General features: G+C 47.5%; 1 protein-coding gene and 1 long non-coding RNA gene across 5 annotated transcripts in view; one reads left to right on the forward strand and one right to left on the reverse strand.

Annotated features, from left to right (window-relative positions):
* The window catches only part of CD276 (CD276 molecule), a 32,678-nt gene that overhangs the window by 3,762 nt on the left and 2,654 nt on the right, over positions 1 to 26,262 (reverse strand). The window contains exons 2-6 of one of the 3 annotated variants that reach the window (XM_077123840.1): positions 9,660 to 9,788; positions 6,057 to 6,395; positions 5,591 to 5,902; positions 1,949 to 2,083; positions 930 to 971 (exon numbers count right to left, since the gene is read on the reverse strand). In XM_077123840.1, coding sequence (XP_076979955.1) covers positions 930 to 971; positions 1,949 to 2,083; positions 5,591 to 5,902; positions 6,057 to 6,395; positions 9,660 to 9,738 — 907 coding nt within the window. In that variant the 5' untranslated portion in view covers positions 9,739 to 9,788. Of the gene's footprint in view, positions 1 to 929; positions 972 to 1,948; positions 2,084 to 5,590; positions 5,903 to 6,056; positions 6,396 to 9,659; positions 9,792 to 26,262 lie in introns of all 3 variants that reach the window. The other 2 variants (XM_077123841.1, XM_077123839.1) reach the window with 2 other exon arrangements.
* On the forward strand, positions 6,163 to 7,716 carry LOC143652318 (uncharacterized). 2 transcript variants are annotated; one of them, XR_013160561.1, is made up of 3 exons: positions 6,163 to 6,420; positions 6,838 to 6,873; positions 7,472 to 7,716. It is a non-coding gene; the product is annotated as an uncharacterized LOC143652318 (long non-coding RNA). The 2 variants fall into 2 exon arrangements; XR_013160562.1 differs by having other exon boundaries at positions 7,480 to 7,716.

Raw genomic sequence — 26,262 nt, forward strand, 5'->3', positions numbered from 1 at the left:
CATAATCTGCAGCAGTGCCTAGGGGTCAAGCTCATACCTTCTGTGTACCAGCACATCTGATATCAGCATTACCTGGAACCATCCCAAATGGCTCAGGAGCTCCCACAAGGGAAAGCAGCTAGGACTTCAGTGGCCATGGGGCACCAGACAGTTGACATTCATCCCAAGTTAATCTGGTCTAGAGCCCCACAACACTCTGCCCTTTGCAAAAAACCTCTTCTTATCCATTCACTCAAGAGAGCTTCTCAACAGCCCTCTGGTACCATCACGGCAGGGGCAGGGTGACTATTTTACAGATGGGAAAACTGAAGCCTAGAGAAGCAAAGCACTTTGCCTAAAGGTATATAATCTCTGACTAGAATAGGACTTTAAGAGACCATTTGCCTAATAACAAGGACACTGATATACTGAGCATTTACTGGGTGCCAGGTATGGTACTAGTCTCTTTATGCACACTATCTCATTTAATTTAACCCATACAATCTCCGTATGGGTTATCACGCCCATTTTACAGATGAGAAGACTAAGGTTCAGAGAGGCAAAGTGACTTGGCCAAGGCCACTCCACTTGTACGTACAGGTGGAGCTGGAACTTAAACTTAGGCTGCCTAACACCAGAGCCTGTTCCCAGGATTGCCCTGTCTCCTGACCCCACCCTCCAACTCCCACCCTGGAACCACCTCTGCACTAAAGAGTCACTCAGGACAGAAGAGGCCCTGGAACTGGGAGAAATGAAGTCCCCCCTGGAAGGGAAACAAGAAAGATCCACCTCTAGGCCTAACCCAGAGCCAAGACCAGATCTTGCTTGCAAGGCCTCAGTCCAGAGAATATACTTTTCATTCAAATCTTGAAACAAATCTGGCTTCTCCAGATCCTGGAGTCTTCTTCCCTGTCCTCAGCCAAGAAGATCAGCTCCAAGCTCAGACTCACCCGTCTTGGAGCCTTCTCCATCCCCATCCTGTTCCTCCGCTCCTGGAAGACAAGAAGTTTCTCAGCCCCACTTTTATCACTGTGCTTCCCCACCTATGAATACAGGAGGCAGGTAAATGGGGCCTGAGCAAGCTGAACTGTGGCTGAATGCTGGACAAGGGTCAGAGCTTGAAACTAGTAACTCTGCGAGTAGTGATATGATGAAAGGATACCCAGCCTAGAGCCCACCACTCACCAAGGACCATCCACCCACCCCTGCACCAGTCTACCGACCCTATCACCTTATCTATCCCAGGCAACCGTCACCCTCCAAAATATACACCTACCCATCTACTCATCCTTTCACCAGCCCACCCTGCCATCCACCACACAGAGACCCACCTGTCACCTGACCAATCTCTTCTCCATTCACATATGCCCCCTCCTTCCTGCCAGCTAGCCATCTCCCAGCCTCTGACTACCCATTTACACTCATACCTCTCTTTACCCATCTACCACCCACCATGGTCAACTAACCCATCCACCAACTTCCATTTACTCACCCACCACTCACCAGAGTCAACCCACCCACCTCCAAGGTCAACTTACTTACCTACCAAAGCCAACTCATATATCTACTAATGTATATCACCCATCTACCAATCACCGAAGTCAACTCATATAGCAAATGATACCTGCGTCACACTCCCCCTACACTGGGGCAGGCACCCGCTCTCACACAGTGACACACAAACCACTGAAACATTCATGGTTGTGCTGCTAAATTTATGTGCTCTAAACCTGCTCTCTTGTTCACAGACACAATCCAACTTACACTCTTACATTTATACCTCTGTACATATTCATCCTGTTGTCACACTTCAGCTTTACACTTCCACCCACTTATTCCCAATCACACTCGCATCCACTCAGCCTGCCATATTCACACACTGACATGCTCATAATTGCCCCCATACAGAAGACATATCCAGCCTCCAGGCCTCTCGCACACTCACACACACCCCCTCCCTCTCACTCACGTGCATTCTCCTCTTCACAGCTCTCTTTGATCTTCCTCCAGCACACGAAGGCCAGGGCCACCAGCAGTACGATGAGACAGACGGAGAGCCCCACGGTCACCCACAGGGCCTCTGGGGGGAATGTCAGGGGCTGTCCTGGGAGGAGATGTGGGGAGAATAGGGAGAGACTGTCATATGTGGCACCTATGGCCCTGAAAAGAGCACTCTCTGGCCCTAAGGTATAAATGGGAGCTCCTGCCTTCAGTGGACCCCCATGAATAGAGTGCACTTAGGTTCCCACTGCCCCCTCCCCACTCATCCATATGTCCTCAAAACCCTGACACAGCCATGGCTGCTGCAGACATGCCTCAGCCTGGGAGAGCTGATGAGCCTGCGGTTGAATGGTGCTCAGAAACCTTCTATAGCTCCCCACTGACTTTAGAATAATGTTTTAAACTTCTCAGGATGCTTAAAGGCCCTCTATAACCTGGGTGTCCTTACCCTTTCCCCAGCCTTTCTTCTAATTCTACTGCAGGAATCTCTGCTCCAGCCAAAATATTGCCCTACCCATTTTCTGAATCAAACTTGCTCCTTCCAACTTTTGCACATTGCCGGCAGTTTCCTTTACCTGCACAGTGCTCCCAAACTCTTCACCTAGAATAAGATTCACTTACTCAGGAAGCCCTGACCACTCCATCCCACCTGATAATCTCCCTTATCCTATTTACTAGGAGTCAACAAACTATTTGGCCCATGGGTCAAATGTGGACTAAGGTCTGTTTTTGTATAGCCCATGAGCTTATAGTGGCTTTTACATTTTTAAAGGATTATTAAAAAAAAAAATGAAGATGTAACAGAGATGGTAAGTCACAGGTGACAGAGATGGCCCATAAAGCCTAAAATATTAATTACTGGCTCTTTACATGAAAAAGTTTACCAACTTCTTGCATACTGATGAGGGCAGTGGAACGAGGGTTCTGGTTTGGGCCTAAACTGAGTTAACCTAAGATTCACACAAGTCTAGAGGAACTCTGCCAGGGGTATATTTTCGTGGAAGACCAAGGCCCCTCCTATTAAATATCTCATGTCAAGAGGGAAGGAGTTGAGGGGTCCAAGCCTGAGCACAGTACCATGTCCCTTATGTGCATCACCCTTTAGCCCAGTCCCTGGGCCTATGGTGGGTCCTGAGAAGGGGCTCCCATGGGCACGGCTGGCAGAGCTAATCCTCTGACATTGTAAACAAAGGGACCCATGACCCCAGCGAGCGGGAACAGGACAGGAGGGCAGCAGCTGGCTGCATGGCCAGGAAGTCCAGTCCATACAGCTCAGGTAAGAGACCCCCTTTGGGGCTCCTGTAGTACCTGAGGAGGCAGGGCCACAGAAATGCTCAGGGAGACTATTTGTGTGGCCACTCCCAGGCTGGTGTTGGTACCTGCAACACAGGTCAGACTTGCCCCCCATTCAATCAGTAAAGGACAGAGCTGGGACTCAAACCCACATCTTCAGGCTCCAAGACCAGTGCTCGCTCCACAAAGTGCCAGCCTGTCAGAGGCTCTGTACAGCACAGTCAGCTTCACTAACCCCCATCAGCTGTGGGAGAGGCCAGGCTGGGTGACTGAAAGTCTGAATCCCAGAATGTTTTACAAGGCACAAAGCTGCCCGAAGGCAAATACAGGCCAAGGGCTCCAAAGTAGGCCAGACCTGCTCTAACAAAAACAGGAGGCTGGGTGGTGGGGAGGAAAGGAAATTAGGCCAAGAGGCTAAAGTTGGATTCTGATCCTGGTTCATCAGAGTGCCAAGTTTAAAGGGGCTGTGAACCCTCAAAATTATATGCAAATGCCTGCATATGCAATGGTGCATGTCTTAGGAGAAGGTAATTATCATTAATCCAATTATCGAAGGGATGCCTGATCTCCAAAAAATCCAGAGCCACTGTGCTATTCTGTGGCTTTGGGGAAATTCCCTCATCTCTCTGGACCTCAGCTCCTTCCTCTGTGAAATGTGCTAGCAACACTGGTCTAAATGAAAGCACCTTTTAAATTTCTAAAATGCCATATAAATGTAAAGAATACTATTATTTGCAATTAGCAGTTTAGGTGTTCTTCAAAAATGTTAGCTACTAAAGCAATTTATTAAACACACACACACACTAAACATTCTCCCTTCAATAATTTTTAATCATAAACTATTTCTGCACAATAGTGCAAATATCCAGTTCAGCCCAGGGCACAAATTTTTACAAAATGCATTTATCCTTCAGGGTCCTTTTCAACTTCCACCTGTACCTGGAAGCTTTTCCTGACCAACCCCATACCCTTTCTCTGAAAGCTTCACATTCTCTGTCAATCTCACTATCTTATATTTCCTACTGTCTCTGTTGAACACACTATTTTCACTATCTGATGAAATCTCCAAGTCAAGGAGACTTCTCAGAGCATCAAAGAGCCCAAGGCACTGACTCCTACACAGAGAACATGGTCCCAAGGGGCTTGAGAAAGGAGATGGGCTCAGTCTTGGGGAGTCTCTGTACTTGGAGAGACAGAGAAAACACAGCTTTGCTTGAAGGAAACACCTGGAAGAAAAGGAGGAATGAGGCTGAAACTCCTAGAACGTAAGTGTGATAGGCCCTGGCTCTGAGCCTCTGGGAACTGGAGACCACATCCCAAGAGTGGGAGGAGCCAAGACAGGAGCAGGTCAGTGAGTCTTGGGTTTTCTGCAGAAACTGGAGACCAGGAGGAAATCAGAACTTGGCTGGACTGGGTGGATAGGTAGAAGTCATGGGAAGAGAGGAGAACCAGACAGACAGAACCTGCTGCCCTATCTCCCAGGAGATGGGAGGCTCCTGGAAAAGCTCAGTTGGCCCCAGGGGAAGGATTGAGGAACCAGACTGAACAAGCAAGCTTGCAGAAGGGCTGGATAGAGGATTGGCAAGTCTAAATGCACACGGACACTGCCTCCCTCAGCCTGAATGTGAGCCTGAGTCCTCTTCACACCTCCAGGCACAAAGGGTGCCTGCCCGAGGTGGGCACTCAGTGAAGGGAGGGGTGCTTGGGCCAGGACTCAGACAATCTAAGGCTGAGGGAATAGCCAAGCAGGCGGCCTCTATCTAGTTTGACCACATGGGGGCAGCAGAGACAGCCCTGGCCTTCCCACTGACGCCTGGAGCGGGAGCTCACCTCTGCAGGAACAAGAGTTGACATTGCCCTAGGGGCGGGGGACCCACCGCCTGGGGAGGCCCAGATGTCTCTCAGGGCTTCCGGGTGAGATGACGCCCAGGGTCGCAGTAACACTTTCCCATCACCTGGAAAAGTTCCCGTTGGAAAGCTCCTCCCCACCAGGGCCCCAGGCCAGGCCTTGAGGTTGCGCCAGAACTCCAGCCCACACCTCCAGGTTCCGGGTGGACTTTATCCTTGACACAAGAGCACAAGTACCATATAAGGCACTCTGACGAGAGCAAATACTACAGGCATTCTTATCAACATTGAGGCAAGTCCTTAAGGACTTCTTGTTGAGGAGAGCTTGGGATTCTTGAAATGTGTGAAAATGATTTTTAAAAAGTCTTCTGACCGCCCCCCACCCCCCACTCCAAGTCTATCCAAATTCCAGCTCGGGGTCTAGAAAAAAAGGCGGTCTCGCTCCCTGGCTCCCTCCCCAGCTGCCCACCTGCCGCCTGCACACCTGTGATGGTGACAGAGCCGTGGGCGTCCTGCTGCAGCACGGGGTTGCGCACCAGACAGCTGTAGGTGCCGTTAGCGCCCAGCACCACCCTCAGGACGCTGCGCACGTAGAACAAGCCCTGCTCGTTGGCCATCTGCGACGTGGTCACGTTGTCGGTCAAGAGCGCACCTTGCCCGTCCTGCCAGGACACCTCGGCCTTGGGGTAGCCCCGGTAGCTGGAGCACGTGATGATCACCAGGTCCCCGGGCCGCAGGTCCTTGTTGGGCTCCAGGGTCATACTTGGCTTCGTGTAAGGGGCTGGAGGGCAGCACGGGACAGGAGTTGGGGGTGAGGCGAGGGCGGAAAAAGGGCAGTGGAGGATGCGGGTTCCTGGGGCTTGGATTCTGGGGTCCGTGGTGGGGCGGTTCGTAAGGGACCACGAGGAGGGCCTCCCTCCCGCCCCGGCGCTCACCCGCCACCTGCAGGCTGACCGCTGCACTGCCGATGTCCGGGACGCTCACAAAGCAGGTGAAGCTGCCCTCGTCGGCCACGCGCACGCGCAGCAGCCTCAGGGACACGTTGCCCTGCGCCAGCCCGTCCGGGAAGAGCGCCGTGCGGTTGGCGTAGGCGCTGCCCTCGTCCCGACCCTTGGCAAAGCTGTGTACCCGCTGTTTGGTGTCTGTCAGCTGCCAGATGAGGTTGAGTTGTGCCAGGCTGAAGCCGGGCTCGGGCGAGAAGGAGCAGTGCAGGGTGGCGTCCGTGCCGACGAGGGCCACGACTGGGTCTTCAGGGACCTGGACCTCCACAGCGCCTGGGGACAGCGCCCGGGTGGTGAGGTGGGCGGTGACCCTCCGGGCCTGCTCCCCTACCCGCCTCCCCACCCAGCCCATGGCCCTTGCCATCCCTCCCCTTAGGCCCGAGAGCCAAAAGTAAGTGCATGTGGTCCTCATTCATTCATTCAACCAGAATATAGTGAGCACCTACTCTTGGCCAAGTACTGTTAAGTGTTCAGACCCCAACAGAGAAGGTCAAGGTCATGCCCCCACAGGGCTGATATTTTAATAGGAGAGAGGGACAAACTAGCACACACATTCCATTTGCATGTGATCAGGGGCATGAAGGAAGGAAAGCAACAGATTTGAAAGAAAAGTTTTACCTTTTCAAAAATCTGGCAGGTGTTTTACATTTGTCTGCTGCTTGCATTTTCCCATAAGTATTTATTATTATTATTATTATTATTTTGGTTTGTGCAGGCTCCAGGAATTGAACCCGGGTCTCTGACAGGACAGGTGAGAATTCTAACACTGAGCTACCCTTGGACCACCTATATATTTTTTCTATAAATTGAGAAAGGGAGGTCTAAAACTATATACCCAAAAATGTTAATAGTGGTTTTCTCTGCTTGAGAGGATTATAAATGGTTTTTGTTTGTTTGAATAGTTTTTATACAGAAGAGCGAGAAAGGCCTACTTTAAATACAATGGTATGGAACATTCTCTCTAAAGGAGATTATATTAAGCTGAGATTTAAAGGGGATAAAAAGAAAAAAGAGCTAGGCATAGAAAAGAGCCAGGGCAAGAGACTTCCTGGTGGAGGGAATAGCAGGTAGGAAGGAAGGCCTGAGGCAAGGTCCAGAGTGCTGTGTTCACATATGTGGAAGGTGTCCAGTGTGGAAAAAGCATTGGGATGGGAGGGCCTGTCTGAGCTAGGGGGCTTTGTGAGACCAAGCGTGGTGGCTTGGAGCTATGTACCCCAGAAAAACATGTTCTTAGACTTAATCCACTCCTGTGGGTGTGAACCTATCATAAGTAGGACCTTTTGAAAGGTTATTTCAGTTAAGGTGTAGGTCGGCTTAATCACAAAGGACCTTAGTTTTATTACTGAAAGCCTCATAGGGAAGGTCACAGGAAGACAAAGCCAGAGGGAGCAGCCAGAAGCTGGAAGTCAGCAGAACCCAGAAGAGAAGGGAGAAGCCAGGAGAGGCTGCTACATCAGGGGAGCAGAGGACCCAGGATTGCTGGCAGCCAGCCCTAGAAGGCCAGTCTTCAGGAAGAAAGCCTCACTTTGGTGATGCCTGGATTTGGACTTCTCCCACCTTCAAAACTGTGGACCAATAAATTTCCCATTGTTTATGCTAACCCCTTGCATTGTATTCACTTTAGCAATGAGGAAACTAAAACACCGGGTAAGGAGTTTAGATTTTATTCTGTGCACACTGGAACGTCATTGGAGGGTTTTAATCAGGCATAATCTGGGTAACAGTTCTTCAAACACACTCTGGGTCCTCTGTGAGAACAGACTGAGGAGAACAAGAAGGAAACCAGGGAGATCAGTTAGGGGGCCATTTCAGTGGTCCCTGTAAAGAAGTTAGGGTGTCTTTGCTTCAAAAAGCAGCAGTGGAGGTAGAGAGCATGGGACAGATTCAAAGTTTACTTAGGAGGGAGAAGTAACAGGACTTGCTGATAGATTAGAGATAATGAGAAGGAAGAAGCAGGAATCCCACGGACTCAGAGTCAATTCCATCCCCAGAAACAAAGTCCCAAACATGTCTAGAGCTGCAGCCCCCAGAGGAAAGCATGTCCAAAGCTGCAGCCCCCAGAGCAGGTTACCTGCCCCCACCTCTACCCTCTAACTGGTGGACTTAACTTGCAGCCTCCCTACCCAGTCACCTTCACCTACATTCCAGCTCTTTTTTTTTTTGCATGGGCAGGCACTGGGAATCAAACCCAGGTCTCTGGCATGGCAGGCAAGAATTCTGCCACTGAGCTACCATCGCATTGCCCTTTTTTTGTTCTTTTTCCCAGCTCTTCTTTTAGAGCCCTGGAAACTTAGGCAGGGGTCCTGGTAGCCTTTCTCGGACAAGGGATCACCAACACCCCACACTGGCACTGACATTCTTCCGTAACAGTCAGACTAAGTGTGTGATCTGCTCACCAGCAAAGCAGGCACATTCACAAAAATGTGATCAAACAGTCTTGAAAAAATAAAAAAGGTAATTGCATACAGCACCAGTGAAAGGATTCTTTGATTTAGAAAAATAACATTTATTTCATCGTTAGTACTTTTATTGTGAATTACATACAGGGTAGCATAACTTCTCCGTGCCTGGAGGTCTCTAAGGGTCTTAAGTTGGTCCTGGCTCTCTTGCTGCAACCTCAGGTGTCCTAGCCAGTACTCAGCCCCTGCCAGCTGGCTCAGAGTGCCCCTCTTGGCAGGTGGGGTGGGATTTGAGGGTTCAAGCCTGGGGAGGCACCCAGACAACGCCCTTCCTCTCTAAAAAAGTCAGAACCCCCATGGGGAGAGATGTCCAGCATTGCCTCTGTGTAACCTCAAGATGGCGCCAGACACTCAGCTTTGTCTTCCCCAAGGAGGTAACGGGGGCTCTCAGAGCAGAAATTCGAAGGTTAGGATCTGAAATATGATGACAGTATTATTATAAAAGCAGCCACCGTAACTGAATGCTCACTACGTGTCAAGCACTGTGTGGGAAGATTTGCATCTTTTTTTCTTCATTATTCAACCTGGATACTGAGCACCTACTATGTGGCAGGAGCACACATATGCCTGGCCAGGGGAGGCAGACACGAAGGAAGGAAGCATGCAATGACTCAGGTGCAGGGAAATGCTAGGGAGGAGAATGAAGGAAGGTTGGGGGTAGGGATGGGAGAGGGTGTGTGCTGGTTTCTACAAGAAAGCCTTGCTGAGGGGTGAGACCTGAGTGATGTGGGCATTCAGTGGTGCAGGTGTCTGCAAGCAGAGAGTTCCAGGCTGTAGGAGCGTGAGTGCCAAGGCCCCAAGCACATGCACACCCAGTTGTTCACAAAACAGCATAATCACTGTGTCACACTGAGTGCTCACAGCTCTACAGGGAAGGACCACGCTGCCATTACCTTTGCAAAATGGGAAATGAGGCTACGAAAATAGAGTAAATTGCCTGTTAGATCCCAGAGGTAGAAATGAGTGTGGATAGTGGGGTTGGGAAGAAGTTCATCAAAAACCCTCCCCATTCCTGCCCCTCTCCCCCACTGCCCAGACCACCGCCCCTCTGCCTGCCCCCCGACACCCCTCCCCTCACCTGTGAGGCAGAACCACAGCACCCCCAGGGCCGTGGTGGCACACACACCCACGCCGGGGAGGCTCCACCGAGGCAGCATCTTCCCACGAGGCAGGTGACAGCTGCGATCTCTGTGGTGGGACACCGCCCCTGCTGAGAGGAAAGAGGACGTGAGGCCTTTGTCCTCCCCAGGCCCTGTCTCACCTCATCTCCCCTGAAACCAGCTGGAGGGAAGTCTGTACTGCCCACGAGGGACCTGTCCTTCCTCCCTCCTCGCATACCCCTCAAGCCTCCCTGTTGAGGGGTTTTGTGAGAGATGCTAGTGGGAGGAAGTGGGACCCCAGGAGAGGCTGGGCCAAAGGAGATGGGGGAGGGGGCAGCTGGGATCCCCCACCGTGTCAGCTCTAAGATGTTAATAGGAAATATAAGGAGGAGGAGGCAAGGAGGCAAATGAAGGCAATGTTGGCAAGTGCGAGGCCTGCTCTGGGGGACTGTGCACACATCAATTAGGCTCAAGATAACGGCTGGTAGGAGAGGGTGGCAGCTGAGGCTGGCGCCAGAATCAGAGGCCGGGAGGTCTGATCTCTATCCCAAAGGTAGCTGGAGCCACTGAAGTTTCTTGGACAGAAGAAATGATACGGTCAGACATGTCCTCATAAAGATTAATCCAGGGTATTATCTGCAGGATAAACAAGAGAGGCAGACAGAAGAAAAGAGGTGGCCTGGGTGCAAACCACAGCATCTGGGGTGAGGGGGAGACAGGGACCAGTCAAGGTGGCTATGGATTTGAGTCCCAGTGCCAGGCTGAGACAGAGAACACAGAAAGGTTCAGTGCAGAGAGGGTCAAGTTAGCGACGTTAATACCAAAACTTCCAGGAGAGTTCTAGGAGGCAGCTGCATGTGAGGTGGGCCTTGAAAGAGAAGATGTTTGCCAGTTTGATGCATGTGTGACAAATGACCAAGACTGGTCAGAAATGGAAGAGACCCGGACTGGGCTGAGGGAGTGGCAGGCCTGTGGCTACTGGTCAGGCCCGAGCCAGGGGGTACCCAGATTTTGTTGGGTCCAGCCCTGCTCCCAATCCTGGCCGCTCCAGGAGTGCCTGACTCAGGCAGGCAGCAGACACCTTTTCCCTGTGTCCCACAGCTGCTGCCTAATTGTTCCTGCCACATCTTGATCAAACCACACGACCGAAGTTGATCTATGCAACTAGCACTGTTTTGAGCACCAAGAATATCAATGATGTCACATCCTCATACCACCCCAGAAGACAGGTTGAATGACTGGGTCCTATTTTGCAGGATAAAACATTAAAGCCCAAATAAGTTAAATGACTTCATTAATATCACAGAACCTGCCAGTTAGCAGAGATGAGAACAGTCCACGTCCTCAGCCTCCTACCCCACCTTTCTGCCCTTCCAGGGAGCAAACTTCATCAATAGCCATTAGCATTAATTCTAGTCCCTGGCACCCAACCTCAACCCTCCAATCTCAGCCACAAACACCACTCTGTTGTCCCCGCCCCAGAAGCTGAGCTCTGGGACTCCCCATTCTTCAGCCAGACCCGGTGCATCCTGCCCAGCACCTCCTCGCCTCCCCCAGCTGTCCGCTCTGGGGAAGCCCTCAGCAGCCACTTCCTTCCCAGACGTTTCCGATTTAAAACCCAGCAGCGTCAAAGCCCTGCCGCCTGCTGAGTCAGCAGCCTCCCCCACTCCATTCATAAAGACACCCTGGGCAAGCACCACATCCTGCCCTGCAAGGTCCACCACAGCCCACAGGACAAAGCCCTGCCTGCCTGCCAACCGCAGGAAGTACTGGGGGCTAAGGAATAAGGAGCTCACAGACCCCAAGTCCCTTCCTTTCTTTTATCCCCAGGCAGAATCGAGGTCTTTCTATTCTTCCTGGGCCACCTCCCTCACCCTCCCCACTGCTGCTCATGCCATCATCTCCCACCCTGACCTGTGTTCACCAGGACTCCCCGGACACTCCTGCCACCCTCCCTTACTGGCCCCAAGAGCTCCATTCTTTCCCCACTAACACCTTTTCTAAGGGGCCTTCTCTTAGGACCTAAGAATCTGCTCACATCCTCCCTCTGCTCAATAACCTTCCATGGCTCCCCATTCACTACAGAAGTAAACCACAGTCCTCTGCCGGGCACTCACGTGCTGTCTTGCATCTGTCTCCTCCACACATCAAGCTAATTCCAGCCACTGGGTTTTACTCTCCAGAATCTTCTGGAAATGGCTGCCTGCTTGCCTGTCTCCTATCCTATGTGGTGGGGGCCAGGGGTGTCTGGGAGCACCTCTCTCCTGACAAGACCAACCAGGGCTCCCCATGGGCCTTCCCTTTAGAAGGATGAAGAGGGGGATTCCAGGGGTGGGCTGGGACTGCTCTCCCTTAGATTTCTCACCTAGACTCTGGACTCAGGAAACTCACCCTCATGGCCTGACAGCTCAGAACCAAGGAGACCAGCTAATTCCACAACCCCAAGAGACTCCAACCCCCAACAGCAGGGCCCTGAGGAGCTGAGGGCAGGAGGGAGAAGCACACATCTCAGAGACCAGGTACTGCCAGGGAGGGTGGCCTGGGAACAGAAAGCCAAACACTGTCCATCCAGAAGGGAGGCAGTCCCAGGTGCACAGTCAGGTGGAGATACACAGACTATGGGTTATGTACCCACCACCCCAACCGCCTTCCCTACTAAGGGGAAGTCTCATCTCAGGCTGGACCTGCCCTGGACTCAACACATGCCTCCCCTCCCACTGAGTCACCAGCTAGCCCCTTCCTCCCCCTCCTTCTTTCCCCCTGGGAAGCCCAGGGAGCCCAGCCAGGATTCTTAAAGCATTTGAACTAACCACTACAGAGAGGCATCCTTACCTTACTTTCCTTCCTTCTTCTCTCTCCCTGTCCCTTGGCCATGAGAATTGCCACTGCTTAGAGCAACGAAAGGAAGTTACATCTAAAATAGGAATCTCACAATAGGATCTGGAGACCACCTCATCAGAATCACCAAGTGCTACCTGGCCCCAGCTTTAAGAGGTATTTCAGGGGTGGAAGCGACCAGACTTAGAGACTGTAAAAGAGTCAAGGAAGTACAGAAGGCTTGAACTGGGTGAGTGTGGGTACGCATAATGGGATGTGAAGACCTGAAAATGAAGCATATTCAGGGAAAAGAACAACTTCTTTTGAGCTGTGGACCATACAAGCCAAAATGTCCTATGAACTCCTGGACACACAGAACTGGGGCTCAAGACAGAAAGGAACAGAGGAACCACACATTGGAAGTAATGGAAGCCAAAGCTGAGATCACTGACATCACGGAATGAAAATAGGCCCTGGGACAAATCCTTAAGAAACTGCAGAATTTAGTGACCAGATATTAGAATCTCTCTTCGGCCACCCACAACTTCTGCACCCTCCAGCAATGGGCACCCACTACCCTCCAAGGCAGTCCACCTAGTGTGGGGCAGCTCTCGGTGGTGGAACGCGCAACATTATTCTGAGCCAAAGTCTGTCTCCCGATATGGCCCACCACAGCCTCACTCACCCCCTGAACAGCACAGAACAAGTCTGCCCCCTTCCTTATAACAGCCCTGCAAGTATTTGACCTTCTCTGCCCTTGAGGAGGACACCATTGTGCAGCCACATCACATTGTCCACCAAAACAACCCAAAATAATAGCGACCATCCGTTCTGTAGCCAATTAGGTCACAAGTCATTCACATTCACTGCTGCTAAGCCACTACTGCCTTCTCTTCTGATGGAGTCGGGGAGGGGTGGAGTTTTCATTTATTACTAGGATTTTTCATCTGTTACTAGTACATTTCATCCAGTTAAAACTGAGTCCTTCCCTCAGACAGAGGAGCCAGTGTGAACAAAGGCATGGAGGAGGGAGCATCCACACAGCACTCCAGGAAGACGGCACTCCTGGGAGTGGATGTCAGATGAAGCAAGGGAGGTAGGCTGGGACCAGGTTAAGGACCTGGATTGACTGTACACACAGTGGAACACCAGGACCCACATCTGCTCCCCAACCCTTCACTTTCTACCCTAGGCTGTCCAGAAATATTCCTGACAGCTACTCAGGGATATTATCTTCAAGTTCACCAGGCACCAGAACAGGCAATCCATGGGGCCATAAGGCAAAATCCATTTAAAGTAGATTATCTCCTCCCCACTTAGCCTGAACTTCAGTTCCCTCTTATCTAGCTTCCTTGGGTTGCTAGTCTTCATACTCTTAGTTATTTTTCTCTACACCCTTTATTCTAAAGTGCCCCTCTCTTGTTCTAGACTGGTTCCTTCTGATTAGAGGGCTCTAATTTCCCATGGGGAACCTGCCCCATAGGGTGTTGGTGAGACAGAGGTGGCCTCAGGGCTGTACATCGAACAGACTTGACTCATTGGAGGCCCCATCTCCACACACAGATTGGCTCAGGAATGGGCCTGTGGGCCAAGCCACAACTAGTCAGTGACTTCCCAAAGCTTTTCTGCTGCAGCTATCAGAATAGCTTTCTTTCCTGCTGAGGTTGCTAAATAGAAGGATGTGGTCTGGGGCCGTTAGCAATGAATTTAAGAGTTACCAGCAATCTAAAGAACTGACCCAAACTCAAAGAAATAGAGGGAGAAATGAAGACTAAACAGATACAGCCTTGAAAACATCACTTAAGCCCCTGGATCCAGTTCTGCTTGAAGCAAAGTGCACACCTAGACTGTCTAGATACTTGAGCCAGTAATTCTTTATCTATAAGCTAGTTTGAGCTAGGTTTCTATTACCTGCAACTGAAGGATCCCTCAAATATACATTCATTGTGTATTCAGTGACTCACTTACCTATTCACTGGGTCCCTGGTCGGCAGGCACTGCAGACAGAGAGATAAATAAGTTCTGTGTCTGTCTTCAAGGGGCCTGTCTTCCAATAGGGAAGATGGACATGCCCAGAGATCACTGCAGTTCAGTACAGCATGCTCCATAAGATACAGTGAGGGCTACTTTGGAGGCACTTCAGAGACAAGGTAACCCCAAAGCTAAGTCCTAAAAAATGATGAGCAGTTCCCCAGGTGGTTAGGTTGGGAAAGGGCATTCTAACAGAGGAAGAAATCTGGGCTGCAGTTCCCTAGACCTTGCTCCTAGCTCTCTTTTCAACTCTCTCTACAATTTTCTTCCTAGATTTCACCCACTGCCATGGCTTTAAATATCATTTATATGATGGCAACTCCCAAATTTACTTCTCCAGTCCACATCTCTCAAGCGAGTTCCAAATTTAAATCCAACTGTCTTCTTAACATCTCTGTTCGAGTGACTCACAGGCAGCTCAGTTTTAACATGTCCCTAATCAAACTCTTGATTTCTCCCCCAGTCTTTTCCGCTTGGTAAAGGCACCACTATCCACCCTGTTTGCTCAAGTCAGAAACCCAGGAGTTTCCCTCACCTCTACAATTCATCATGATGATGAGTCATTTCTAACCCCAAAATATATCTCAGGGGTCTGCCAACTACAGCCCAAGGGCCAAATCCAGCCCACTGTCTGTTTTTACTTGGCTCACCAGTTAAAAATGGTTTTTATATCATTACCCTCCCCGCTACGTGGGACATGACAACTAGGAGGGAAAGTCTCCCAGGCCATGTGAGACATTACTCCCAGGGGTGAACCCGGCTGGCCCTGGCACCATGGGATCCACAACCTTCTTGACCAAAAGAGGGGAAGAAATGTAACAAAATAAGCTATTAGTAGCTAAGACAATTCTAATAGAGTTGAGAGGTTATTCTAGGGGGGGCTACTCTTATGCTAGCTTCAGCTAGATACTGCTAGCTAATCACCAGAGTTTGCCAAACCCCAACCAAAATCATTCCTGTCAACCCTAAAGAACACCTAGGGCTTTATCTACAAAAGTTTCGTGCACTAAGATTACTTTCCAAAAACCTACAGCTTCAGATCGGTTCCTAGGCCAGATAAATCCTGAAACCCAGAGGGGCCAGCCTCTCCAAGAACATCAACTAGTTCCATCCCCCATCCCATTTACTGACACCCTTTTCCAACATGAAAAAGTTAGAATGGGCATAACCCAAATACGCTTAAAAGTTGGGAGAAGGACAAAGGAAAAGGAGGAGTTATAACAGAGAAGATAAGGATTTAACAAATGACTATGACTGCTGAATCATTATATTGATGTTTCTTTTAATCTCCAGTGTCTTGGAGCAAATAGAACTTGTGACCCGCACCAAACTTTGAAATCTGTTCTATGACTATTCATTACAATGTACTTTGAAATTTGCTTTTTTTGTATAAATATTTCACAATTTAAAGAATGTTTTTAAAAAAAGAGCGAACAATCAGATTTCAAACATCATTTTATGGCTCTTGACACGAATGGTAAACCTGCTGTCTAGAAATGGTTTCTGTTAACAAATAACATTTATGGGGATATGTGAATTCCTCTTACCCTGTCAGCGGGGAAAATTACCATTTCTTAAAATATTTGTAATAGTTAAAAAAAATGTTTTTTACATTTTTCAATGGTTGGAAAAAATTAAGGAGTAATATTTTGTGACATATGAAATTCTAATTACAGTGTTCATTAATAAAGTGTCATTGGAACATGGCCATGCCACTTCATTATATATCATCTATGGCTGCTTTCAGGCTACAAGGCAGAGTGAAGTAGTGCAACAGAAAACGGTATGCCTACAAAGCCTAAAATATTTACTATCTGGCCCTTTGCAGAAAAAGTTTGTTGGCCCCCGATATGTCTTTACTCTCCCTGCTTCTCTCCCCTCTTCTGTTCATCTCTGCTTTTCTTTTTAGCCTTCCAAGTTATCACCATCTCTTGCCTGTAGGACTGAAAAAGCCTCCACTTTCTCTTATTCTACCCCACCCTACCCCAACCTCTGCCTCCAATTCTATGCTCTACTCAGCAGCCAGAATAATTCTTTAAAAACATAAATTTTCATCATATCACCACTACCTTCCCCCAACCCCAAGATTTAATCCCAGGGCTATAATTTGCCCTCCTCACCCCCATTATGGGTCCCTTCTAGTTTCTACAACATAGGACCCTCTTTCCGACTTCTCTGGGTTTTGAATAAGTTTCTTCTACCTGGATGACATAGGTAATACCTCTTTATCCTTAGGGTCACCTTCGCAGAAAAACAGGGTCAGAAATCTGTCACTCTAGAGGGGTTCCTATTATTCACTGCACCCAATTTGTTTTCCTCATGTCAGACTGCAGCATACCTGAGAAGGAACCATGTCTTCTTTATTTACCACTCTATCCCTAATTCTAGCAAGGGGCTGGCACATATAGGTGTTCAGTGCAGTGTTTAGTGAATGGATGACTGTGCATCTGTGTGTAGAGATATAGAGAGATGGACAGGTGAACATTTGTATATGGGAAAAGGGTCTAGAAACCTAATAGTGGAACCAACCATGGGGTGTGGGAATGAGAGTAGAAGTCTACTTCCACTTTCTACATGACACATTTACATAATTTTGACAATGCACATGTCATTTTTTTGCAAGTAACAGAATAAAGGAAAGCTACACCACCAAAGAAATTACATGGATTTTAGAACTGGCTCCATCACGAACTTGCTAGGCTCCTAGGAGCAAACACCTTGCCTTCTCTGGATCTTCATGTCGTTTTATGCATCAAGAGGGTCCCCATCACCACTCTGTGCTGTGACCATGCTCTGAGGCTGGGCTGGTGTGGTGACAAGAGGTGTCATGGAAGTGAGTCCTGGCATTGGAGAAGATGACTGGATTTGGAGAGGCAGGTTCAAATCCGGTCATGTGACCTTGGGGACACGTCCTCTCTGGGCCTCATTTGTTCATTTTTAAATGGGAATTAAACCAGAGTAATTTGGGCAGTGAATAAAGAAATATTTGCAAAGTCCCCTTGGGGGACTAGGGAGAAAGCAGGAAATACTCAACTTCCCCATTTGTATGATTCATGACAATCTTGCAAGCAGTGGGGACAACCAAATCAATAGGCTGAGCCCTTGATCTTGGGATTCACCCCTATGAAACTTATTCCTGCAAAGGATAAGCTAAGCTTACTTATAATTATGTCTAGGTGTCACCCCTAGAGAACCTCTTTTAAGGCTCAGATGTGGCCTCTCTCTCTAAGTCAACTCAGCAGGTCAACTCACTGTCCTCCTCCCTACGTAGGACATGACTCCCAAGGGCGTAAATCTCCCTGGCAATATGGGATAGAACTCTTGGGATGAGCCAGGACCTGGCATCATGGGATTGAAAATGCCTTCTGAACCAAAAGGGGGAAGAGAAAAATGAGACAAAATAAAGTTTCAGTGGCTGAGATATTTCAAACAGAGTCAAGAGGTTATCCTGGGGGTTATTCTTATGCATTATATAGATACCCCTTTTTAGTTTATGGTGTATTGGAGTGGCTGGAGGCAAGTACCTGAAACTGTTGAGCTATGTTCCAGTAGCCCTGATTCTTGAAGATGACTGTATAACAATAATAGCTTTTACAGTATGACTGTGTGATTGTGAAAACCTTGTCTCTGATGCTCCTTTTATCCAGGGTATGGATAGATGAGTAAAAAAAAAAAAAATATGGATAAAAATAAATAAATAACATGATCATCTCAATTGATGCAGAGAAGGCATTTGACAAGATTCAACATCCTTTCCTGCTGAAAACACTTCAAAAGATAGGAATACAAGGGAACTTCCTTAAAATGATAGAGGGAATATATGAAAAACCCACAGCTAATATCATCCTCAATGGGGAAAAATTGAAAACTTTCCCCCTAAGATCAGGAACAAGACAAGGATGTCCACTATCACCACTATTATTCAACATTGTGTTGGAAGTTCTAGCCAGAGCAATTAGGCAAGAAAAAGAAATACAAGGCATCAAAATTGGAAAGGAAGAAGTAAAACTATCACTGTTTGCAGACGATATGATACTATATGTAGAAAACCCAGAAAAATCCACAACAAAATTACTAGAGCTAATAAATGAGTACAGCAAAGTAGCAGGCTACAAGATCAACATTCAAAAATCTGTAGCTTTTCTATACACTAGTAATGAACAAGCTGAGGCGGAAATCAAGAAACGAATCCCATTTACAATCGCAACTAAAAGAATAAAATACCTAGGAATAAATTTAACCAAAGAGACAAAAAACCTATATAAAGAAAACTACAAAAAACTGTTAAAAGAAATCACAGAAGACCTAAATAGATGGAAGGGCATACCGTGTTCATGGATTGGAAGACTAAATATAGTTAAGATGTCAATCCTACCTAAATTGATTTACAGATTCAATGCAATACCAATCAAAATCCCAACAACTTATTTTTCAGAAATAGAAAAACCAATAAGCAAATTTATCTGGAAGGGCAGGGTGCCCCGAATTGCTAAAAACATCTTGAGGAAAAAAAACGAAGCTGGAGGTCTCGCGCTACCTGACTTTAAGGCATATTATGAAGCCACAGTGGTCAAAACAGCATGGTATTGGGGCGGGCCGCGGTGGCTCAGCGGGCAAAGTGCTTGCCTGCTGTGCCGGAGGACTTCGGTTCGATTCCCGGCCCCAGCCCATGTAACAAAAACGGAGAAACAGAATACAATAAAACAAGAAAATGTTTAAAGATGTTTCCCTTTCTTCCTTCCTTCCTTCCTTCTGTCCTTCCTTCCTTCTCTCTGTCTTTCCCTTTCTTCCTTCCTTCCTTCCTTCTCTCTGTCTTTCCTTCCCTTCTTCCCTCTCTCTTTAAAAAAAAAAAAAAAAAACAGCATGGTATTGGCATAAAGATAGATATATCGACCAATGGAATCGAATAGAGTGCTCAGATACAGACCCTCTCATCTATGGACATTTGATCTTTGATAAGGCAGTCAAGCCAACTCACCTGGGACAGAGCAGTCTCTTCAATAAATGGTGCCTAGAGAACTGGATATCCATATGCAAAAGAATGAAAAAAGACCCATCTCTCACACCCTATACAAAAGTTAACTCAAAATGGATCAAAGATCTAAACATTAGGTCTAAGACCATAAAACAGATAGAGGAAAATGTTGGGAGATATCTTATGGATCTTACAACTGGAGGTGGCTTTATGGACCTTAAACCTAAAGCAAGAACACTGAAGAAGGAAATAAATAAATGGGAGCTCCTCAAAATTAAACACTTTTGTGCATCAGAGAACTTCATCAAGAAAGTAGAAAGACAGCCTACACAATGGGAGACAATATTTGGAAACGACATATCAGATAAAGGTCTAGTATCCAGAATTTATAAAGAGATTATTCAACTCAACAACAAAAAGACAGCCAACCCAATTACAAAATGGGAAAAAGACTTAAACAGACACCTACCAGAAGAAGAAATACGGATGGCCAAGAGGCACATGAAGAGATGCTCAATGTCCCTGGCCATTAGAGAAATGCAAATCAAAACCACAATGAGATATCATCTCACACCCACCAGAATGGCCATTATCAACAAAACAGAAAATGACAAGTGCTGGAGAGGATGCGGAGAAAGAGGCACACTTATCCACTGTTGGTGGGAATGTCAAAGGGTGCAACCACTGTGGAAGGCAGTTTGGCGGTTCCTCAAAAAGCTGAATATAGAATTGCCATACGACCCAGCAATACCATTGCTAGGTATCTACTCAAAGGACTTAAGGGCAAAGACACAAACGGACATTTGCACACCAATGTTTATAGCAGCGTTATTTACAATTGCAAAGAGATGGAAACAGCCAAAATCTCCATCAACAGAAGAGTGGCTAAACAAACTGTGGTATATACATACGATGGAATATTATGCAGCTTTAAGACAAGATAAACTTATGAACCATGTAATAACATGGATGGACCTAGAGAATATTATGCTGAGTGAATCCAGCCAAAAACTAAAGGACAAATACTGTATGGTCCCACTGATGTGAACGGACATTCGAGAATAAACTTGAAATATGTCATTGGTAACAGAGTTCAGCAGGAGTTAGAAACAGGGTAAGACAATGGGTAATTGAAGCTGAAGGGATACAGACTGTGCAACAGGACTAGATACAAAAACTCAAAAATGGACAGCACAATAATACCTAATTGTAAAGTAATCATGTTAAAATACTGAATGAAGCTGCATCTGAGCTATAGGGTTTTTTTTGTTTTTGTTTGCTTGTTGGTTTGTTTGTTGTTGTTGTTTTTTACTATTACTACTACTTTTATTTCTTTTCTTTATATTAACATTTTATATCTTTTTCTGTTGTGTTGCTAGTTCCTCTAAACCGATGCAAATGTACTAAGAAACAATGATCATGCATCTATGTGATGATGTTAAGAATTACTGAGTGCATATGTAGAATGGTATGATTTCTAAATGTTGTGTTAATTTCTTTTTTTTTTTCCGTTAATAAAAAAAAAAAAAATAAATAAATAAATAAATAAATAAATAAATAAATAATAGGTAAAAAAAAAAGGGGGGATTATAAATCTTACCCTCATAAAATAATTATAAGACTAAACTGATGGGACTAAGGTAAACCAGAAGACAGGGTAAAGGATGACAATGTCTCCATTTTAGAACTTCACCTACTCTATGAGACCAAAGGAAGAGAGCTTTATTTTGTTCAAAACCTAAAGTTTCTGTAGTGCACAACCTAATTCAACCTGTCTGGATAGTTCGTTTAAACAACCCAAACACATGGAGCCCACAATGGGAACGAGGGCCTGCAATTCTGTATATCTTAAGGTAATTCCTAGGTACATCCCAGATTATGTTGGGCAGATAATTAAAAAATATTGGCAAAGGGGATGCACAGGTGGTTCAGTGATAGAATGCTCGACTTCCATGCGGGAGACGTGGGTTCAATTCCCGGATCACGCACCACCCCTACCCCAAAACAAAGTATTGGCAAAGTCCCTTGAGGGACTGAAGAAAAAATAGGGAACTATTAAACTTCCACACATGGGAAACCCCGGAAACTCTCTCAAACACTAGGGACTTACTCCCAAGTCAACAGGCCAAGCCCTTGATCTTGAGGTTGTTCTTATGAAACTTATTTCTGTAGTAGAGAATTTAAACCTACCTATAATTAAGCCTAAGACTTACTTCCAGAGGACCTCTTTTGTTGCTGTAATATGGCCTCTCTCTCTCTAAGCCCAACTCTTCAAGGAAAATCATTACCCTCCCTCTATATGGGACATGATGTCCAGGGGTGAAAGTATCCCTGGCAACGTGCGATGTGACTCCCAGGGATGAGCCTGGCCCTGGTACCATGGGATCAGTTATGCCTTCCTGATCAAAAGGGGAAAAGAAATGTAACAAAAGAAGGTATCAGTGGCTAAGAGAGTTCAAATAGAGTAGAAAGGCTATTCTGGAGGCTACTCTTAGACAAGCTTCAGCTGGATATTGCTAATTGTCAAGGTTTGCCAAACCCCAAACAACATAATTCCTGTTAAGCCTAAAGAACACCCAGGGCCCTATCTGAAATTCAACAAAAGTAGCATGTACTAAGTTTACTTTTCAGAAACCTGAAACCTTCAGATGGTTCCTAGGCCATCTGAAACCTAGGGGTGCCAGACTCTCCAAGCACATCAACCAGTTCCATCCCCTACCCCATACTGTCAACACCCCTTTCCAACATGAAAAAAAGTTAGAATAGGCACAACCCAAATATCCCTAAAAGATTGGGAGAAGGATCAAAGGAGAAGGGGGAGCTGTAACAGAGAAGGTAGGATTTAAAAAATGAATTACTGCTGAATCATTATATTGATATTTCTTTTTATTTGTCTGTCTTGGAGCAGCTGGAAGGAAAAACCTCAAACTCCATAACCCACACCAAACTTTGAAATCTGTCCTATAACTTTAAAAATATACTTTGAAATTTATTTTGTGTATATGCTATATTTCACAATAAAAAATGTTAAAAAAAACTAAGTATCTACTCAATTGAGTAAATAGATATAAATTGACCTAATTACTAAAACTGGGTGCTCTATGGATGGGCAGGGACCTGAAGAGTGGGGAGAACAGGGTGTCAGGGTTTCCGGGGAAGAAGCCTTTTCCATTCCCTCCTCTTTTCTTTCCTTCCCTTTTCCCAGGAAGCTGAGTCAGTTTGGGCCTTTTGTGTTCATAGCTGTGTTCTGGGCACTGTTCCCCAGCCCCGTGATCCCACCCAAGAGAAGAAATCAATTCTTTCTCTCCAAGTGATCTCTGTGTGAGTCAGGACAGCAGTGTGTCATCAGGGCCAGAGCAGCCGAGCGGGGCCAAGGTCTTCTTGGCATCTTCTGCCTGCTTCCCTTGTGACTTTAGGAATAACAAGGAAGAGAGGAAAACAGAATGGAGCAGAGCCCCTGGCCTTCCCAAGCCACACGGTCTGCCCTACATCACCATTCTCCATAGTGAGGTCAGGGCATCAGAACCTGAAGGTGGCAAAACCTTGGACAGTCCACTGTCTGAATGGGTCACAGAGCATGGTAAGACTTTTGCTGCAGCAACTGGCCTGCCTTTCACATCCCCTGCTGGCTGGGGGCCCACCCCACATAAGTGTGCATCTTCTGAGCTCCCAACAGCCACTTAGTAGGGCAGCGTGGCACCATCTTAGAACCTGGGATGTGTGCAGAGGAATGCACATGCGAGCACATTTCTGTGTACACAAACCCCCCCCCCACACCATTGGAGGCACAGAACCCTGCAAAGAGGGCAAGTTACGCTGAGCCCAGAGGGGGTCTAGCTCAAAGAAGGGATGGGAAGAAGGGGCCTGGAGAGAGGAAAGGATGAGAGCTCAAAATCAATGGGAGTGAGGACCTTGAGTCAGACACTGGCAGGCCTTCAGCACACACATCTGCATTCACTCAACATCCTTTGAGTCCTGACTGGTGTCCACCTAAACATGCCTGGAAATTGCACCCCTTCCAGAAGCCTTTCTCAGGAGTGTGTTAGCTCCAGCAGCCCTCAGAGCTTGAAGGACACTTGGAGTTCCCCTGGTCTGGTTCCCATCTCCACACCCATTGTATGGATGGGAATATGAGCTTGGAGGGGGAGGCTGGCTGCCCAAGGACCCACTCTCACCATCAGGGGAGACAAGGTACCAGCTCACAAGTGCCCCAGGCCTTGATTTATCACTTGTTAAATAGAACTACCTCGTACGTTGCCTTGCCTGCCCCAGAGTAGGAAATAAACTCTGGAGCAGGCAGCCCTGGGTTCAAACTTGGCTCAGAAGCCATATGACCAAATATAAATTACTTAATCCCTTTGACACTTAATCCCACCTCTCAAAAAAAAAAACCTGAAAAACAATTCCTACTTGTGATGGTGTGAAAATGTAGGTACCCGAAAAAAAGATCACATTTAGAAAAAAATCAGCTAATCCATTTCTGTGTGTGTGCAGACCCAGTGTGGGGGGGACTTTTGATTAGGTTATTTCAGTTGAGGCTTGCTCCAGGGTGGGTCTTAATCCTCTTACTTGAGTCCTTTATAAAAGGTGTTAAACTTCCAACAGCTGAAGCCCTGGGAACTAAGTTCCAACTTTCTTAAAGGAAAAAGACCAGAGGACTTTGCTGCTAAAATAGTAACATAGGTTTTATTGAGCAAGAGCAGCATGCATGTGGGGCAGCACCAGACGGGGTTGCTGCTTGAAAGGCTAGGCTGTGGAAGCAGCTTCTCTGGCTGTTTAAGGGAAACGGGTGGTAAGGGAGTGTATGGGTTAACCAGAGCAGCGTGTCCTCGGGCAGGCAACAGTCGGTTAATTAGCAAAGCTGCAGGAACAGGATGTCTGTGCAAGATCCAGGCCAACTGGCGATTGTCAGCAAACTATCACTGGCCTTGACTTGCTTGCTACAGTTTTCCTTCTTCACAAGGCAAGCGGCCTTCCTTGCCACCGCAAAGGATTATTGGTATGTCAACTTAGCTCATTTGGCCTCCTTCTCTTCTTCACAATTCCCTGGATAAAGCGGAAGCTCAAGCAAATTAAGGTGGTTAGTGTAATTTACGTTCATTCCATTTTCCCAGAGGATAAAACACAGGGAAAAGCCCAGGGCAGCTGAGCGACAAGGATACACACAGAAGCTCATAGAGGAAACCAGAAACTGAAGCCAGAAGCTAGAAGTAACAAAACCCAGGAGAGAAGGGAGAGACCAGTAGATGTTGCCATGTTCCTGGTCAAGTCACACAGGAGTCCAAGCTCACCAGTAGCTGGTCTTTGGGGAGAAGGTATCATCCTGTTGATGCCTTAATTTGGACATTTGTCATGGTCTCAGAACTGTAAACTTGTAAGTTAATAAATCCCCATTGTAAAACCAACCATTTCTGGTATATTACATTTCATTAGCTTTTAGCAAACTAAAACACCCCCCCCCCCCCCAGGGCTGCTGTGAGAATAAAACAGGACAATGTATGTAAAGGATTTAGGAAAAAGCTTGGCACTGAAATGGTGGTAATAATTATTACTATTGCTGTGATTACTGCCATGGGCATGGAGACAAGGCCTCCGGGACCCCTCTACCCTGAATCTTCCCTCCACTCCCCACAACCCCAGCCAAGACCTCCTCTGTCGAGCTATGTACATCTAGGTCCCTAGGTTCTCTCTCTCTTCCTTCCTACCAGAAGCCTAGACCTAGTGCCAACCATCATGGGCTCAGCCCCTCCTGCACCTACGGCTGCCATGTCACCTACTACAGGGCACCCCCCCCCCACACACAAAGCACACATCCCACTGCCTCCTCAGAGTACGCCCAGTTCCTGGGAGCTTGGGTGGACTCTGGGGATGACCTGCGGCCCCTGACCCTCTGAGACAGTATCTCTCCCTGCTCTAATGCTCCCCAGCAGGAAATGCTTCCCATTCCCCACTGCCAGAGGGCTTGTCCCCAGCATCCTCTCCCTATGGTGAGTGGAAAGCCAAATGCCTGGAATTATTACGGAGGAGGCATCCACTCTCGGGACCACAAAGAGAACGAGAGGGAGAATGGGGGCAATAGCTGGGAGAAGTGGACAGAACGGGGCATAGGAGGGACTGCTGGAGGCACCAGTGTGGTGAGAGCCAGGCCTCTGGAAGAGAACTCCCAGTAATGGCTCCAACTGGACAGCAGGGATGACTAGTATCTGGGTCACCCGAGCCAGGCCTGCCCTCTCCCAGGCTCTCCAGATGAATCCTCTCTGCCTCCCTGTGAGGATCCTGCAGCACTCCAGAATGAGAGGTGAAACCTGTGCCTGCCCCCAGAGTGGCAGAAAGAGCTTGCATCCCAGCTCTACCGTTTGCCAGCTGTGAGTCTTGGGGCATGTTGTGTCCCCTTTCTAGGCCTCGGTTTCCTCATCTGTGCAGAGGTGCTAATGATACCCTGCCTCACTGGACTCCTATGATAACTGAATGAGTTGATGTCTACTCAGCACAGTCTTACCCCGCAGAACCTGAAAGCCCAATACTCCCATCTGGAACCTCACATTGGAAGAGCAGATTTGGGGTGGCAGGGAGGATCATAAAAGCATATATGACCCTCTCCCAGATGTTTGATGCATTCTGAGTCAGCAAGACCAGAGGAAGTTCCTCAAGGATCACAAGGACCGGTTTCCACTTCACCCCCCTCCACCCCTCTCCCATCGTCCCTGCATTGCTGACAGACCTCCCTGCAACTCCCACCCTGGGGGTGTGGGAAAAGG

Source organism: Tamandua tetradactyla, chromosome 12 (assembly GCF_023851605.1).
Source record: "Tamandua tetradactyla isolate mTamTet1 chromosome 12, mTamTet1.pri, whole genome shotgun sequence".
Taxonomy (NCBI): Eukaryota; Metazoa; Chordata; class Mammalia; order Pilosa; family Myrmecophagidae; genus Tamandua; species Tamandua tetradactyla.